Source organism: Diaphorina citri, unplaced genomic scaffold, assembly GCF_000475195.1.
Source record: "Diaphorina citri unplaced genomic scaffold, Diaci psyllid genome assembly version 1.1 scaffold8, whole genome shotgun sequence".
Classification (NCBI taxonomy): domain Eukaryota; kingdom Metazoa; phylum Arthropoda; class Insecta; order Hemiptera; family Psyllidae; genus Diaphorina; species Diaphorina citri.
In genome coordinates this window covers 360,286-375,023 of record NW_007377447.1, presented here as the reverse complement: position 1 = coordinate 375,023, position 14,738 = coordinate 360,286, and the positions used below count along the sequence as shown (strand labels likewise).

Below are 14,738 nucleotides of genomic sequence, written 5' to 3'. Positions count from 1 at the left end.
GTTAAACGCACAAATGAGCAGTGACCAGTGTTATTGTAGGGTTAGGTTGAACGCCCCTCAAGCAAATTTTCCATGTCACTTTTGGAATACAAGTCTGCCATGTTGAATTCTGAAAGCAAAAAGTTGAAAGGTGTATTTCCAGCCGATTGCAGTTTTGCCTTGGATCAATGGGAGTAAAAAGCACCTTTTGGAATTGAATCCAAGCCAACTTGGAAAAACCATCTTAGATTCAATGGAACTTGAGTGACCCAAGAAAGAGCATCTGTAACCAAGGATGATGTTGATGTATGATTGTAGCATTGTAGGTAGGTACTTCAGGCCTGTTGAAGATCACTGACAGAGAGAGCAAATTTTCCATGTCACTTTTGGAATACAAGTCTGCCATGTTGAATTCTGAAAGCAAAAAGTTGAAAGGTGTATTTCCAGTAGATTGCAGTTTTGCCTTGGATCAATGGGAGTAAAAAGCACCTTTTGAAATTGAATCCAAGATCCAAGCCAACTTGGAAAAACCATCTTAGATTCAATGGAACTTGAGTGACCCAAGAAAGGGCATCTGTAACCAAGGATGATGTTGATGTATGATTGTAGCATTGTAGGTAGGTACTTCAGGCCTGTTGAAGATCACTGACAGAGAGAGTAAGTAGGTACCAAGGATGATGTTGATGTATGATTGTAGCATTGTAGGTAGGTACTTCAGGCCTGTTGAAGATCACTGACAGAGAGAGAGTAAGTAGGTATACTTAAAATAGAGTTAATAGAGCTTATGTAGTTAAGTTACCTACCTAGGTAAGTAAGTGTATTCAACCTTTTTCCTTACCTCACAAATACTTTGCTGTTTCTTGTGCACTCAATGATGATAGAATTAAAAGCAGAACTTTATACAAATCCCAGTAGGTACCTACTTAAAATAGAGTTAATAGAGCTTATGTAGTTAAGTTACCTACCTAGGTAAGTAAGTGTATTCAACTTTTTTCCTTACCTCACAAATACTTTGCTGTTTCTTGTGCACACAATGATGATAGAATTAAAAGCAGAACTTTATTCAAATCCTTACTTTTTTCACCTTTCAAATTAAAATGGTTTGGCATTTTTTTTACTTTTTTTCTTAAAAATGATAAGAAATCAAAACCAGAATTTCAAAAATTCGCGCTCCTAATTTTCAACCGCTATCAGCATTAATGGCTTCACTTTTTCTACAGGAATCCATCATATCCATGACGAATCAACCTCCTTGAGCATAAATACAAATGAAGCGGTAAAATTTGAAAATTTGTAGTTTCTGTGAGATTTTCCTGTAGTCCACACTCCACTAGTCCTGTACATTTTCCAGGTTCTTTCCTGTGTTAGCTGTTAGTTTGGTTTTGGTAACTGATGCCCAAGAGCATTAAAAAAGGGACAAAGTCACTCATCTTTCAAATTCTCAAATGGGTTTAAGCTTTTTCGCTTTTTGAGACTTCCACCAAGTTACTGAGCTACAAAATCAATACTGCTGTAACAAGTGTCTCTTTTGACCACAGAAATTATGGCTAGACAAGGAAATCGACTGGATTCAAAGAAAGTCGTGAGTATAAAGACTATATTGGTGTTCTTTGGCTAAACGAGTGTCTCTTTTGACCACAGAAATTATGGCTAGACAAGGAAATCGACTGGATTCAAAGAAAGTCGTGAGTATAAAAACTATATTGTTGTTCTGTAGCTATACAGCCAAATGTAGGGGGCCTACCTCCACATATTTATTCAGATCAGACAAATGATTTCCTCCCCCATGTAAAATGAATGCTTGCAAATCTTCAACAATCCACCTACCTTGTGGTAGGGATATACAAGTCTGATGCGCTGGACTCTGTATCGCTGTCATCATAGATCCCCAGACCTAGAAGTAACGTAATGCAATCCCCGTGATAGTCTGCCTATGGGATACTCATGGCTACACGAACCCCCAGGACTAGCCGTTTAGATTGACGAGTCCTCATTTAGTCCTATAACGCGGTAGGGGATATACAAGGTTGGATTTCAGATACCATGCTCATCCCCATACTTAGATTGTTTTAGTGTGTCAGTCAGTATTTGATGAAGCATCTAATATACCATTTTTTCCCCCAGAATTCTGAGCTGTTCACTCTCACATATGGAGCACTGGTTTCCCAACTTCTCAAAGATTACAGGGAAGGAAGTCCCTTCAATTCAGTCAGTAACAGTCTCATGTTAAGAAACTTCGAGCGTTCAAGCAAGCTCAGATGCAACAAAAAGTCAACAAGAGATTGCAGAGTGGGAGTATATCAGTTAGTATGTCACGCCCCTAAACTATCGATGGCTAGACGAAAAATTTCAGCAAATTTACATTAGGTACCTATAACAAAAACCTTACGGTAGATAAAGCTAAAGCCTTGGATATCGTGATTTGACAGCAGAAGATCGGACAGAATGGAGGAGGAAAACCAGATTACTGTTACCAACCAATCAATAGATTGTAACCCAAGAGAGAGAGAGAAATTTTGAGTAAATTTGCCATTGACGCGCCTTATGCATAATTACCAAATTAAAAAATGAATTCAGATTGTACAAGTTGCGGAAAAAAAATCAAAAATTCGAATTTCCCGCCAACTTTACACGCAAAAAGGCCGACGATGGCCTACGATGGCCCTGTTCATAACCACGGCCTAAATTTGTAGTTTCAGTTTCTGTGAGATTTTCCTTTACATTTTCCAGAATTTCCAGGTTCTTTTTCTTTCCTGTGTTAGTTTGATAACTGATGCCCAAGCCCAAGAGCATTAAAAAAGGGACAAAGTCACTCATCTTTCAAATTCTCAAATGGGTTTAAGCTTTTTCGCTTTTTAAGACTTCCACCAAGTTACTGAGCTACAAAATCAATACTGCTCTACCGAGTGACTCTTTTGACCACAGAAATTATGGCTAGACAAGGAAATCGACTGGATTCAAAGAAAGTCGTGAGTATAAAAACTATATTGGTGTTCTGTAGCTAAACAGCCAAATGTAGGGGGCCTACCTCCACATATTTATTCAGATCAGACAAATATGATTTCCTCCCCCATGTAAAATGAATGCTTGCAAATCTTCAACAATCCACCTTCTTTGTGGTAGGGATATACTAGGTTGGATTTCAGATACCATGCTCATCCCCATACTTAGATTGTTTTAGTGTGTCAGACAGTATTATTTGATGAAGCATCTAACATACCATTGATATACAAGGTTGGATTTCAGATACCATGCTCATCCCCATACTTAGATTGTTTTAGTGTGTCAGTCAGTATTTGATGAAGCATCTAACATACCATTTTTTTCCAGAATTCTGAGCTGTTCACTCTCACATATGGAGCACTGGTTTCCCAACTTCTCAAAGATTATGACAATGTAGAAGACGTAAATAAACAATTAGATCGTATGGGATACAACATTGGAATACGCCTCATAGAAGATTTCCTAGCAAGAACACAGAGCACTCGGTGTTATGATTTCAAAGAAACAGCCGAGAAAATTCAGTTGGGATTTAGAATCTACCTGGGGATATCCCCAAATATATCAAACTGGAGTGCTGGTGGAGATGAATTTTCTCTTATATTTGAAACCAATCCAATGCTTGAGTTTGTTGAACTGCCAGATAATTGCACCAATTTAAAATATTGTAATGTGTTGACGGGAGTTTTGAGAGGTGCTTGTGAAATGGTCCAACTGGATATTACGTCTAAATTTATCCAAGATCAACTCAAGGGAGATAATGTGACGGAGTTGAGGGTTAAATTTATCAAAACAATACAGGATGCAATCCCAGCAGGGGAGGACTAGATGCCTTCTAGTGAAATAATGAAGTGTAACCCCTCAATATTCTACTCATTACTCATACATTCCTTGGGTTGATTCTTGTTTGGTAGTTTACTCAATCTGTGATCAAATAATTCACACCTGAAAAAAGGGGGTGTATCTCCAAGATTTTGAATGGAATTCAAATCTTGCATGTTCCTTGTTTGTACCCAGGCATGTTACAGAATGCCCTCAAAGATCATGTGTGCTTCAAAACACACTTTTAGTGTTGGTAGCTTTGATAATATGTAATATTTTGCATTGTTTAATGTCTAACCATCTATTAGAATTTGAAATGTGAACAGTTTAGAGACAAATGTTTGCAGTTGATAACTTCATCAGCCAATATGGTCATTTTACTTGAAAAATCTGAGAGAGAACAAGAAAAGAAAAAGAACCAAATTCCCAAAGTCATTTTCAGTCATCCTGGAAAATTAACAAATATATTTAGTTTTATTTTTGAATATTGTAACCATAAAACAATCTGTAGGTACTTCTCATTGATATTGTTGGCTTGGACTGAGCTGTCCCATATTCACACGCGTTATGAACAACATATGAATTCATCAGGAACATAGTCGTTATGAACAACATATCTCTCCGTTTACAAGGAGCATAGCAATAAATAGTGTTATTGACAGATGTAAAACAATTAATTTATGGAGGAAATTAAAAAATATGTACAGAAAAATTTATTTATAAAAGGGAAGCCTTTTGTCATTTATACACCTAATTAAAGCACTCCTCAGAAAACTGACAAGTAAAATGCTACATACCTATGTACTTGTATGTACTAAATTATGGTTTATTTTATGATACCTACAATCGAGATTTTAGATTTAAAATTTTAAATTCGAAAATATAAAACTATCCAACATGTTATAGGAGAGAAACAAGATCTTTCAAATATGTATAAACAAAAAATATTGACGAATACAAATAAATACACACCTTTGCTCTGAGACTTTCGTGCGTTATAAGTGTACCTTTGCAAATGAGCCACACCAAATCCTTGTATAGTGCTCTCATGTCTGGGAACAAAGGGCAAAATATAAGAGAGTGGTCGAAATTTCGAATTTGGTATGTGTTTCCTGCTTGCAAGTTTTCTAGCTTTTTGTATAGAGGTTTAATTCTAAAGTGGGATCTCAACTCATTTAATGTTTCTAGGTACAGAGTCAAGGAAACTATCCAACATGTTATAGGAGAGAAACAAGATCTTTCAAATATGTATAAACAAAAAATATTGACTTTTTTTCAATGATGATTCAAGTTCAGAGACTCATTTTCACACAGTGCTGGTAGCTGGTATATCTCGAACGTAGGAACAGTTCATTTTTAATTTCCTGTAGGATTTGTAGGACTCACAAACTAACAGAACAAGATGGGATTAAAATCTGCCAATAAGGTGAAAAAAGTGTTCAAGCGCATAATCTAAATAAAAAGGAAAAGAAATATTTAATGGCAAAGATTTTACCCTGGCCTAGAAAAAAGGGACGTTCCTACAGAGGTTGGGAGCCCCAGAACAACCTGGTTGTCACACTTACAAGACATTCAGCTGAAGACATTCATCTACACCAACCACCACTAAAACAGTAACAAAGAAAAAAGATTTAGAAAGACTATGTTCGAGTCAAATATTAATGGCAATTCGAAAATATAAAACTATCCAACATGTTATAGGAGAGAAACAAGATCTTTCAAATATGTATAAACAAAAAATATTGACTTTTTTTTCAATGATGATTCAATTTCAGAGACTCATTTTCACACAGTGCTGGTATATCTCGAACGTAGGAACAGTTCATTTTTCATTTCCTGTAGGATTTGTAGGACTCACAAACTAACAGAACAAGATGGGATTAAAATCTGCCAAAAAGGTGAAAAAAGTGTTCAAGCGCATAATCTAAATAAAAAGGAAAAGAAATATTTAATGGCATAGATTTTACCCTGGCCCAGAAAAAAGGGACGTTCCTACGACGGTTGGGAGCCCCAGAACAATCTGGTTGTCACACTTACAAGACATTCAGCTGAAGACATTCACCTACACCATCCACCACTACAACAGTAACAAAGAGAACAATCTGGTTGTCACACTTACAAGACATTCAGCTGAAGACATTCACCTACACCATCCACCACTACAACAGTAACAAAGAAAAAAAGATTTAGAAAGACTATGTTCGAGTCAAATATTAATGGAGAAATGCGATGAAAAATATTTAGGCAAGTGCAGTTAAATAAATACAAAATGGAAAGACTATGTTCGAGTCAAATATTAATGGAGAAATGCGATGAAAAATATTTAGGCAAGTGCAGTTAAATAAATACAAAATGGATGTGAGAGTTCACAAAACAAGAGCGAGGAATAACGCAACCACGTCAGTCGAGTTTGGAAATACAACTCATATTTCAGAGTTCCGTTATTACTCAAACGAGTGGGATAATCGATTTTTCCAGATTTCAAGGAGTTCAAACTTTCAGCGTTTTCCATCAAACCCAACATCACTTCCACCACCGTTCTGTCAACATAACACCGATGAGAGTTGACCTCAAGAATTGGGTTAACTCCATACACTAAAGGCCCACTCTGAGGACTGAGGCTTAGAAGGCCACTGCCCCAAGGGATGAGTTAAGCTTATACGAATCTGACTTCAAGAACGTGAACGCATGACTTCGTTATCTCCCATCACTTCAAATCCTTATCGCCTGTGTTTTCTACTGCTGCTATAGCTGCGGGATCGTGACCGCTTGTGTTTTTTCGATTTGGACGACTTGGTCTGAGGTGACACCGAATATCTACTTCGTTTCCTCGGCGTCCTGTCGGAATCCGAATCATAATCGTACTTCTTCGACTTCTTGTGTTTCTTAGATCGATCTGACCGATGTGATCTCTCCGAACCATGATACCGATCTTCCGAACTCTCACTTCGGTAACGTTTCTTACTTCGATAGCTATCTCGGCTAGACTCCCGATATCTAGACTCGACACTATTTTTTTCCAGAATTCTGAGCTGTTCACTCTCACATATGGAGCACTGGTTTCCCAACTTCTCAAAGATTATGACAATGTAGAAGACGTAAATAAACAATTAGATCGTATGGGATACAACATTGGAATACGCCTCATAGAAGATTTCCTAGCAAGAACACAGAGCACTCGGTGTTATGATTTCAAAGAAACAGCCGAGAAAATTCAGTTGGGATTTAGAATCTACCTGGGGATATCCCCAAATATATCAAACTGGAGTGCTGGTGGAGATGAATTTTCTCTTATATTTGAAACCAATCCAATGCTTGAGTTTGTTGAACTGCCAGATAATTGCACCAATTTAAAATATTGTAATGTGTTGACAGGAGTTTTGAGAGGTGCTTGTGAAATGGTCCAACTGGATATTACGTCTAAATTTATCCAAGATCAACTCAAGGGAGATAATGTGACGGAGTTGAGGGTTAAATTTATCAAAACGATACAGGATGCAATCCCAGCAGGGGAGGACTAGATGCCTTCTAGTGAAATGATGAAGTGTAACCCCTCAATATTCTACTCATTACTCATACATTCCTTGGGTTGATTCTTGTTTGGTAGTTTACCCAATCTGTGATCAAATAATTCACACCTGAAAAAGGGGTAAAACAATACAGGATGCAATCCCAGCAGGGGAGGACTAGATGCCTTCTAGTGAAATAATGAAGTGTAACCCCTCAATATTCTACTCATACATTCCTTGGGTCGATTCTTGTTTGGTAGTTTACCCAATCTGTGATCAAAGAATTCACACCTGAAAAAGGGGGTGTATCTCCAAGATTTGGAATGGAATTCAAATCTTGCATGTTCTTTGTTTGTACCCAGGGCAGGCATATTACAGAATGACCCCAAAGATCATGTGTCCTTCAAAATACTAAAAAGGGGTTGTATCTCCAAGATTTGGAATGGAATTCAAATCTTGCATGTTCTTTGTTTGTACCCAGGGCAGGCATATTACAGAATGGCCCCAAAGATCATGTGTGCTTCAAGAAAGGGGTTGTATCTCCAAGATTTGGAATGGAATTCAAATCTTGCATGTTCTTTGTTTGTACCCAGGGCAGGCATATTACAGAATGACTCCAAAGATCATGTGTGCTTCAAAATACACTTTTAGTGTAGGTAGCTTTGATAATATGTAATAATTTGTATTGTTTAATGTCTAACCATCTATTAAATCTGAAATGTGAACAGTTTATATAGAGACAAATGTTTGCATTTGATAACTTCATCAGCCAACATGGTCATATTACCTGAAAAATTTGAGAGAGAACAAGAAAAGAAAAAGAACAAAATTCCCAAAGTCATTTTCAGTCATCCTGGAAAATTAACAAATATATTTAGTTTTATTTTTGAATCTTGTAACCATAAAACAATTGTTCCAAGCGTCGCGCACCGCCAAGCCTGTAGAATACGACACAGTTCAATCAAGCATGACTTCATGTCACGACTGTGAAATGTGTCGACAGAAAATTCCAAAGTGAGAGGATCAAATTGAGAATAAATAATTCAAACTCAGAATTTCTCATGTTAATTTTTGTTCTTTTGTTTCCGGCTATAAGAGTAAATCCACCGCCAAGTCAGTTGAACAAAAATTTCATTATTGACCGGTCTCGGAAGTTGAATTTTTCTCAAAGGTAACTATTTCTGTGGTTTTACGAACAGGAATTAGCCTGAATGACATATGTTAAGAGGCTTTAATGGCAGGATTCGCAAAAGAGCTCTTCCACCCAACTGGAATATATGTGTAGGTACTGCGCGCGAACGTCAGGAGTTCCAAGCGTCGCGCACCGCCAAGCCTGTAGAATACGACACAGTTCAATCAAGCATGACTTCATGTCACGTCACAATCAAGCACGACTGTGAAATGTGTCGATAGAAAATTCCAAAGTGAGAGGATCAAATTGAGAATAAATAATTCAAACTCAAAATTTCTCATATTAATTTTTGTTCTTTTGTTTCCGGCTATAAGAGTAAATCCACCGCCAAGTCAGTTGAACAAAATTTTCATTATTAACCGGTCTCGGAAGTTGAATTTTTCTTAACAAAGGAAACTATTTCTTTGGTTTTACGAACAGGAATTAGCCTGAATGACATATGTTAAGAGGCTTTAATGGCAGGATTCGCAACAGAGCTCTTCCACCCAACTGGAATATATGTGTAGGTACTTCTCATTGATATTGTTGGTTTGAACTAAGCTGTCCCATATTCACACGCGTTATGAACAACATAAGTCGTTATGAACAACATATCTCTCCGTTTACAAGGAGCATAGCAATAAATAGTGTTACTGACAGATACCCATATTCACACGCGTTATGAACAACATATGAATTCATCAGGAATATAGTCGTTATGAACAACATATCTCTCCGTTTACAAGGAGCACAGCAATAAATAGTGTTACAGATACGATTTAGTTCAATGGTGCACGCGAAACGAAACGAAATCCATTTCTCGCCTCGAAAATTTTGAAAAGAATTCCGATTTAAATTTTAAACGAAGAGTTGAAAATTACCAGCTTAAAGTAAATTATCGGCTCCGTATTAGACATTTATTCCAAAAGAGTCGGAAAGGTCCAATATTTGCGACTTTCTATCATCCCACACTGAGATTCCCACTAATCGTGGAAAGACCTTAAAGTCTTCTGTGGCATGGATTTAATTTTTTTATTTGCGACTTTCTATCATCCCACACTGAGATTCCCACTAATCGTGGAAAGACCTTAAAGTCTTCTGTGGCATGGATTTAATTTTTTCTCCCTTATTCGACGCGACCCCATCTTCAATCTACTTTTACTGTATTTAAATCGTAGTCTTGAAAAGCGTGAACTACACAAGCGAGAGTAGAGTTGCCTAATTTCACGTTATGGCGTAGATTATACCTTTCAACCCAGGAAACATAGAGAACACCTCACGTGCACACTTCTCTATCTCCTCCGAGGTGACTCGCATCAGAAGCTGGGTCAGTTCTTTCCGCACACACACCATCTGAAAATAAAAAATAACACGGGGGTAAATGCTCACAATCCCTGAATATTTTTTCAAAGACTTTGGATGAGAAGGTTGTCTGGCTGGGGGGACATTAATACGAGCCTGGAATTTCCCTTCAACTTATTGTTTCATTACAAATTTTCAACAGTAAATGTATTCTTCAAATTAAGTTGATTCCAAGGGCAAGGGAAAATAAAAAATAACACGGGGGTAAATGCTCACAATCCCTGAATATTTTTTCAAAGACTTTGGATGAGAAGGTTGTCTGGCTGGGGGACATTGATACGAGCCTGGAATTTCCCTTCAACTTATTGTTTCATTACAAATTTTCAACAGTAAATGTTTTCTTCAATTTAAGTTGATTCCAAGGGCAAGGTAAACCTAGATCCTTGACAAATGGAGTGGTTGAGTGCGAACCAAATGTCAGCCTCAAGCAATCACCCCAGGGCTGATTGAGAGGCTGAGGAAGAACGCCGACATAGCACACCTTCCTGTTAGATAGGAACCTCCTCTGACTTGTGATACATTTTTGGGAATAGAAACTTTTTTTTCAAGTGAGAGGACCATTAATTGAACTTCTTGAAAAGTTCGAAGGGAGAGAAAAATAAAGAAAGAGGGAGGAAGAGAGAGAGAGAGAGAGGAGAGAGAGAAAGAGAAAGAGAGTGTGTGTGTGTGTGTGTGAGAGAGAGAGAGTGTGTGTGTGAGAGAGAGGGGGGGAGAGATATTGAAGTAGGGAGAAAAAGTAGGACAGGAGGTAGAGAAGAAGGGTAGGAGGAAGGGAGAGAAAAAGAAAGGGAGAGGGAGGGAGAGAGAAGGATAAAAAGATAATCACACAAGAATATTTTCTATCAGAAAGGGGAAGGGAGAGAGAGAGAAAAAGAAGGATGAGATTGGAATAGAGGAGTCCTCCTATCCCTGCCACTATCTTCCTCTGGACTCTTCACTTTCCTACCCTTCTCCTCATCACTATAACTATCACTACGCGACTTGTTATGTTTTTTACTGTAACTATCACTACGCGACTTATGTTTTTCACTGTAGCTATCACTCGACTTGGTGCGTTTTTTTCGACCGACGGGACTTGGAGAGGATTTGTCCGCTTTGGCCCCCCTCGGACTGTCCTCGGAACTGTCTTGGGCTCTAGATCGGCCGGGTTCCTCTGCCCTATCGCCGCCATGATGACCTTGAGGTTCTGAGTCAGAGGCAGAGCTTGCGCCAGCATGATCAGCAACGTCTGAAACATAATAATAACAGGGGAGGGGATTTATCTTCATTCTCTCATGTCTGGGCGGTAACTCTAGAGCGGTGGGTTCCAAGCTTCGCTTAAGAAAAAAAAAGTGTGAATAAAATTCAAAGGTCATTTATTTTTCAAAAAGCATTGTTAAGATTCAAAGGTACCTAATTTATTTTTCAAAAAGCATTGATAAGATTCAAAGGTCATTTATTTTTCACTGACAAGCCTATTTCTTTGAAAACCACAGCTCTAGAGAAACCTTCTCACCCAAACAGAATTTAATTAAACCATTCCAACTATTACATTTTACCTCCCAAAGAATGGAAGAACGGGTCTTTTACGACCAGAAAAATCGTCGTTTGTTCTCTACTACAAGCAGACCAACAGGGTTCCTACAGGGTAATATTGGCTGGACACAACTTACCTGGTTGGGCTCTATGTACCTGGCCCGGCTTATCATCATCATCATCATCTTCGCTATCACTATCTTCCTTCTGAGCCACTAGTCTCTCTTGTTCTTCCTGAGCTTGAATCTTAAGCTCGATCTCTCGCTCTACTCGTGAGAACTCACGTTTCCTTTGATTCAGTTTATCCTGGAAACAATCATTAGTTTAACATTGCTTTGCTAAAGATTTAGACGAGGATTCAGCTCCAAGTTGATTGTGCTTCTGATTGAATGAATAAACAAATGAAAAATATACCTACCTGAAAAAAAAAGTCAGCCTAGTTTGGAGGGTAGCGCGTCTACCTTCTAAGCGCTAGGTCGTGGGTTCGCTTCACGCTAGCGAACTTTATCCTAAAATCCTAAACAGATAAGGCTTCCTCCTATCCTGTCTTCCTAAAAAATTGAAATTAACCAATCAGATTGATTAATCCAATTAGTTTAACATTAACTTGGTCTCAGTTTGTGGTCCAGGCCATATATTTTAATAAGTAGGTACATTTATTTATTGCAGTAGGAGAAACGTCTGCATAAGGGAAAAACAAAATCTTGCTGCCAACAGTCAAAGCGCCTTTAATCAAGTAGTGCCATTACTTACCAGTGTAAAAAAGATTATTGACATATGGAAATTGATTGCAAAGGAGGCACTTAGTAATAATAGACTCTTGAGTGGAAGGCAACCACTAGGCGAGGTTAACGCCTCAGGCGTTCTCTACCACCTAACCCTTAAAGATCCATTATTATGTGGTCAAATTCTCAAGTACTTAAATGAGGATAAAATTCCATACCTCGGCTGGGATCGAACTGAGAGTAATGCTGTGATATCCACAAAATTGTGAAAAAGCTCTGCTTTATCACAAAGAATTTGAGATTAAAAACTGTATTCGAACTTACAAACTTGCTCTTCATTGGGTTCATAGGATCGAACGAGATTAAAAACTGGATTCGAACTTACAAACTTGCTCTTCATTGGGTTCATAGGATCGAACGCTGTCTCCTGTTTGGCCTGCTGTTCTCTCACTTGTTTCTCTTTCTCCATCATGAGCTTCTTCTGTTTCTCTGATTCGAACTTACAAACTTGCTCTTCATTGGGTTCATAGGATCGAACGCTGTCTCCTGTTTGGCCTGCTGTTCTCTCACTTGTTTCTCCTTCTCCATCATGAGCTTCTTTTGTTTCTCCCGCTCCATCTTCTCCAGGCCCTCCCGAATCCAGGCCGGGAGCGTTTTCCTTTTGGCAGCGTCTGAAGGGAGGGAAATCAGAAACTTAAAGTTGACAGTTTTTACTCCAAGTCAGAGACAGACAATTTCTGTATATATGACTACATTTGGGGCTCCTTTCACTGATACCTAAGCATTAAGCCCTTATCAAATATGGGTGTACGAGTATTGATCCTCCTATAATAGAACAAAAAGAACTAGTTCCACCGAGAAGATTCCACCAAAGAGGAAAACTTCAAGGGAATTGGTTCTGGTTTTTTTTTTTAAGACAATTGAAAAGGAAAATACACCTCCGTTTTCCTTTTGGCAGCGTCTGAAGGGAGAGAAATCAGAAACTTAAAGTTGACAGTTTTTACTCCAAATCAGAGACAGACAATTTCTGTATATGACTACATTTGGGGCTCCTTTCACTGATACCTACACATACCTACTTGTGTGCTCCAAGACATTTAACACCTGGGGCATTAAGCCCTTATCAAATATGGGTGTACTTATCAAATATGGGTGTACTTACGAGTGTTGATCCTCCTATAATAGAACAAAAAGAACTAGTTCCACCGAGAAGATTCGAATTTTCAACTTCAAAACCATGGCTGCCAAAGCATATTCCACGGTGTTTACCCACAGAAACCCATGTACGAGTATTACAACATCTCCCTTAACGGGAGGGACAAACTCATTTAATTCTTGATTTTTTTTCTTTTTTTTTTCATTAAACACACAGCAAAATTTCTCCCAGAGGTCCCTCTTTCAGATGCATAAGTGTCCCGTGGCAGCCAATGTGCTATCGCGCCCAAAGAGGAACACTTCAAGGGAATTAGTTCTGTTTTTTTTTAAGATAATTGAAAAGGAAAATACACCTTATCTTACCTATCACAGGATCAGGTTTATCAGGGGATTCCGACCTCTCTTCTCTGGAGTCGGGACGAAAGTTCTGTCTGAGAGTTTTATCTCCCTTCCTCCACACTCGGTTAGGATGACGAATGAAATGGGCGTTGTTATGTTGCGATGGAAATCCCTGGTGGTAAGTAAAAATAATAATTTGATATTACTAAGGAGCAAGTGGAAACGCTATAGAGAGATGGGTAAAGAGAGAGTGAGTGGATCATGATTTGGGGTCGAGTGGATTGGAACACATCACATGCCTACAGGCACACTCCATTTGTGATGGGTTTAGGTTTTCCTAGCCCTTGGGATCAATTTAATTTGAAGTTAACTACTCAGTCCATGAATAAGACTGAGGAGTATTACAACATCTCCCTTAACGGGAGGGACAAACTCATTTAATTCTTGATTTTTTTTCTTTTTTTTTTCATTAAACACACAGCAAAATTTCTCCCAGAGGTCCCTCTTTCAGATGCATAAGTGTCCCGTGGCAGCCAATGTGCTATCGCGCCCAAAGAGGAACACTTCAAGGGAATTAGTTCTGTTTTTTTTTAAGATAATTGAAAAGGAAAATACACCTTATCTTACCTATCACAGGATCAGGTTTATCAGGGGATTCCGACCTCTCTTCTCTGGAGTCGGGACGAAAGTTCTGTCTGAGAGTTTTATCTCCCTTCCTCCACACTCGGTTAGGATGACGAATGAAATGGGCGTTGTTATGTTGCGATGGAAATCCCTGGTGGAAGGTAAAAATAATAATTTAATATTACTAAGGAGCAAGTGGAAACGCTATAGAGAGATGGGTAGAGAGTGAGTGGATCATGATTTGGGGTCGAGTGGATTGGAACACATCACATGCCTTCAGGCACACTCCATTTGTGAAGGGTCTAGGTTTTCCTAGCCCATGGGATCAATTTATTTTGAAGTTAACTAATCAGTCCATGAATAAGACAGATCCTAACTTTCTATAACAATAGACATTTTAAGAGGAGCGCTCTGAACCGCCAAGTCAGAAAAGGAACCAGAAAAAAGTATACCTAGTTTATTTTTCTTTCTAAAACTTGAGAGAATCAATTTTTTTTCCCCACAAGACCTATTCTTAGCTAACTTTGTGGGCTACTT

The 14,738-nt window shown here is 38.4% G+C and overlaps 2 protein-coding genes, 2 long non-coding RNA genes and 1 pseudogene across 5 annotated transcripts; 3 read left to right on the top strand and 2 right to left on the bottom strand.

Moving 5' to 3' along the window:
• The first annotated feature begins 1,289 nt into the window (after positions 1-1,289).
• LOC103504868 (trafficking protein particle complex subunit 3) lies at positions 1,290-7,700 on the top strand. 2 transcript variants are annotated; one of them, XM_008469172.3, is made up of 3 exons: positions 2,625-2,948; positions 3,310-3,807; positions 7,492-7,700. In XM_008469172.3, exons 1-2 carry the CDS (start codon positions 2,910-2,912, stop codon positions 3,805-3,807), a joined length of 537 nt encoding a protein of 178 aa, XP_008467394.1. In that variant the 5' UTR covers positions 2,625-2,909; the 3' UTR covers positions 7,492-7,700. The 2 variants fall into 2 exon arrangements, with proteins under 2 accessions (XP_026676200.1, XP_008467394.1); XM_026820399.1 differs by lacking the exons at positions 2,625-2,948; positions 7,492-7,700 and adding an exon at positions 1,290-1,561 and having other exon boundaries at positions 3,310-4,210.
• Positions 1,597-2,149, top strand: LOC103505033. The gene is made up of 2 exons (XR_003390313.1): positions 1,597-1,664; positions 2,104-2,149. It is a non-coding gene; the product is annotated as an uncharacterized LOC103505033 (long non-coding RNA).
• Positions 5,571-6,069, bottom strand: LOC113465689. Its single transcript, XR_003390314.1, has 2 exons — positions 5,946-6,069; positions 5,571-5,863 (listed from the first exon to the last, which is right to left on the bottom strand). It is a non-coding gene; the product is annotated as an uncharacterized LOC113465689 (long non-coding RNA).
• On the top strand, positions 6,723-7,451 carry LOC113465302 (annotated as a pseudogene).
• Positions 7,701-9,705: 2,005 nt separating the features above from the next.
• On the bottom strand, positions 9,706-12,552 carry LOC103505024 (pre-mRNA-splicing factor 38B-like). Its single transcript, XM_008469333.1, has 4 exons — positions 12,469-12,552; positions 11,496-11,664; positions 10,782-11,071; positions 9,706-9,834 (listed from the first exon to the last, which is right to left on the bottom strand). Exons 1-4 carry the CDS (start codon positions 12,550-12,552, stop codon positions 9,706-9,708), a joined length of 672 nt encoding a protein of 223 aa, XP_008467555.1.
• Between the last annotated feature and the right edge of the window lie 2,186 nt (positions 12,553-14,738).

Bases quoted from the DNA above. Each gene is read 5' to 3' on its own strand.
- LOC103504868 (XM_008469172.3), top strand. From the start codon at position 2,910: ATGGCTAGACAAGGAAATCGACTGGATTCAAAGAAAGTC. The intron at 2,949-3,309 runs GTGAGTATAAAA...ATTTTTTTCCAG, and splicing joins GACTGGATTCAAAGAAAGTC to AATTCTGAGCTGTTCACTCT.
- LOC103505024 (XM_008469333.1), bottom strand. From the start codon at position 12,552: ATGGAGAAAGAGAAACAAGTGAGAGAACAGCAGGCCAAACAGGAGACA. The intron at 11,072-11,495 runs GTAAGTTGTGTC...ATTATGTTTCAG, and splicing joins GGTACATAGAGCCCAACCAG to ACGTTGCTGATCATGCTGGC. The intron at 9,835-10,781 runs GTGAAGAGTCCA...TTTTATTTTCAG, and splicing joins ATGAGGAGAAGGGTAGGAAA to ATGGTGTGTGTGCGGAAAGA.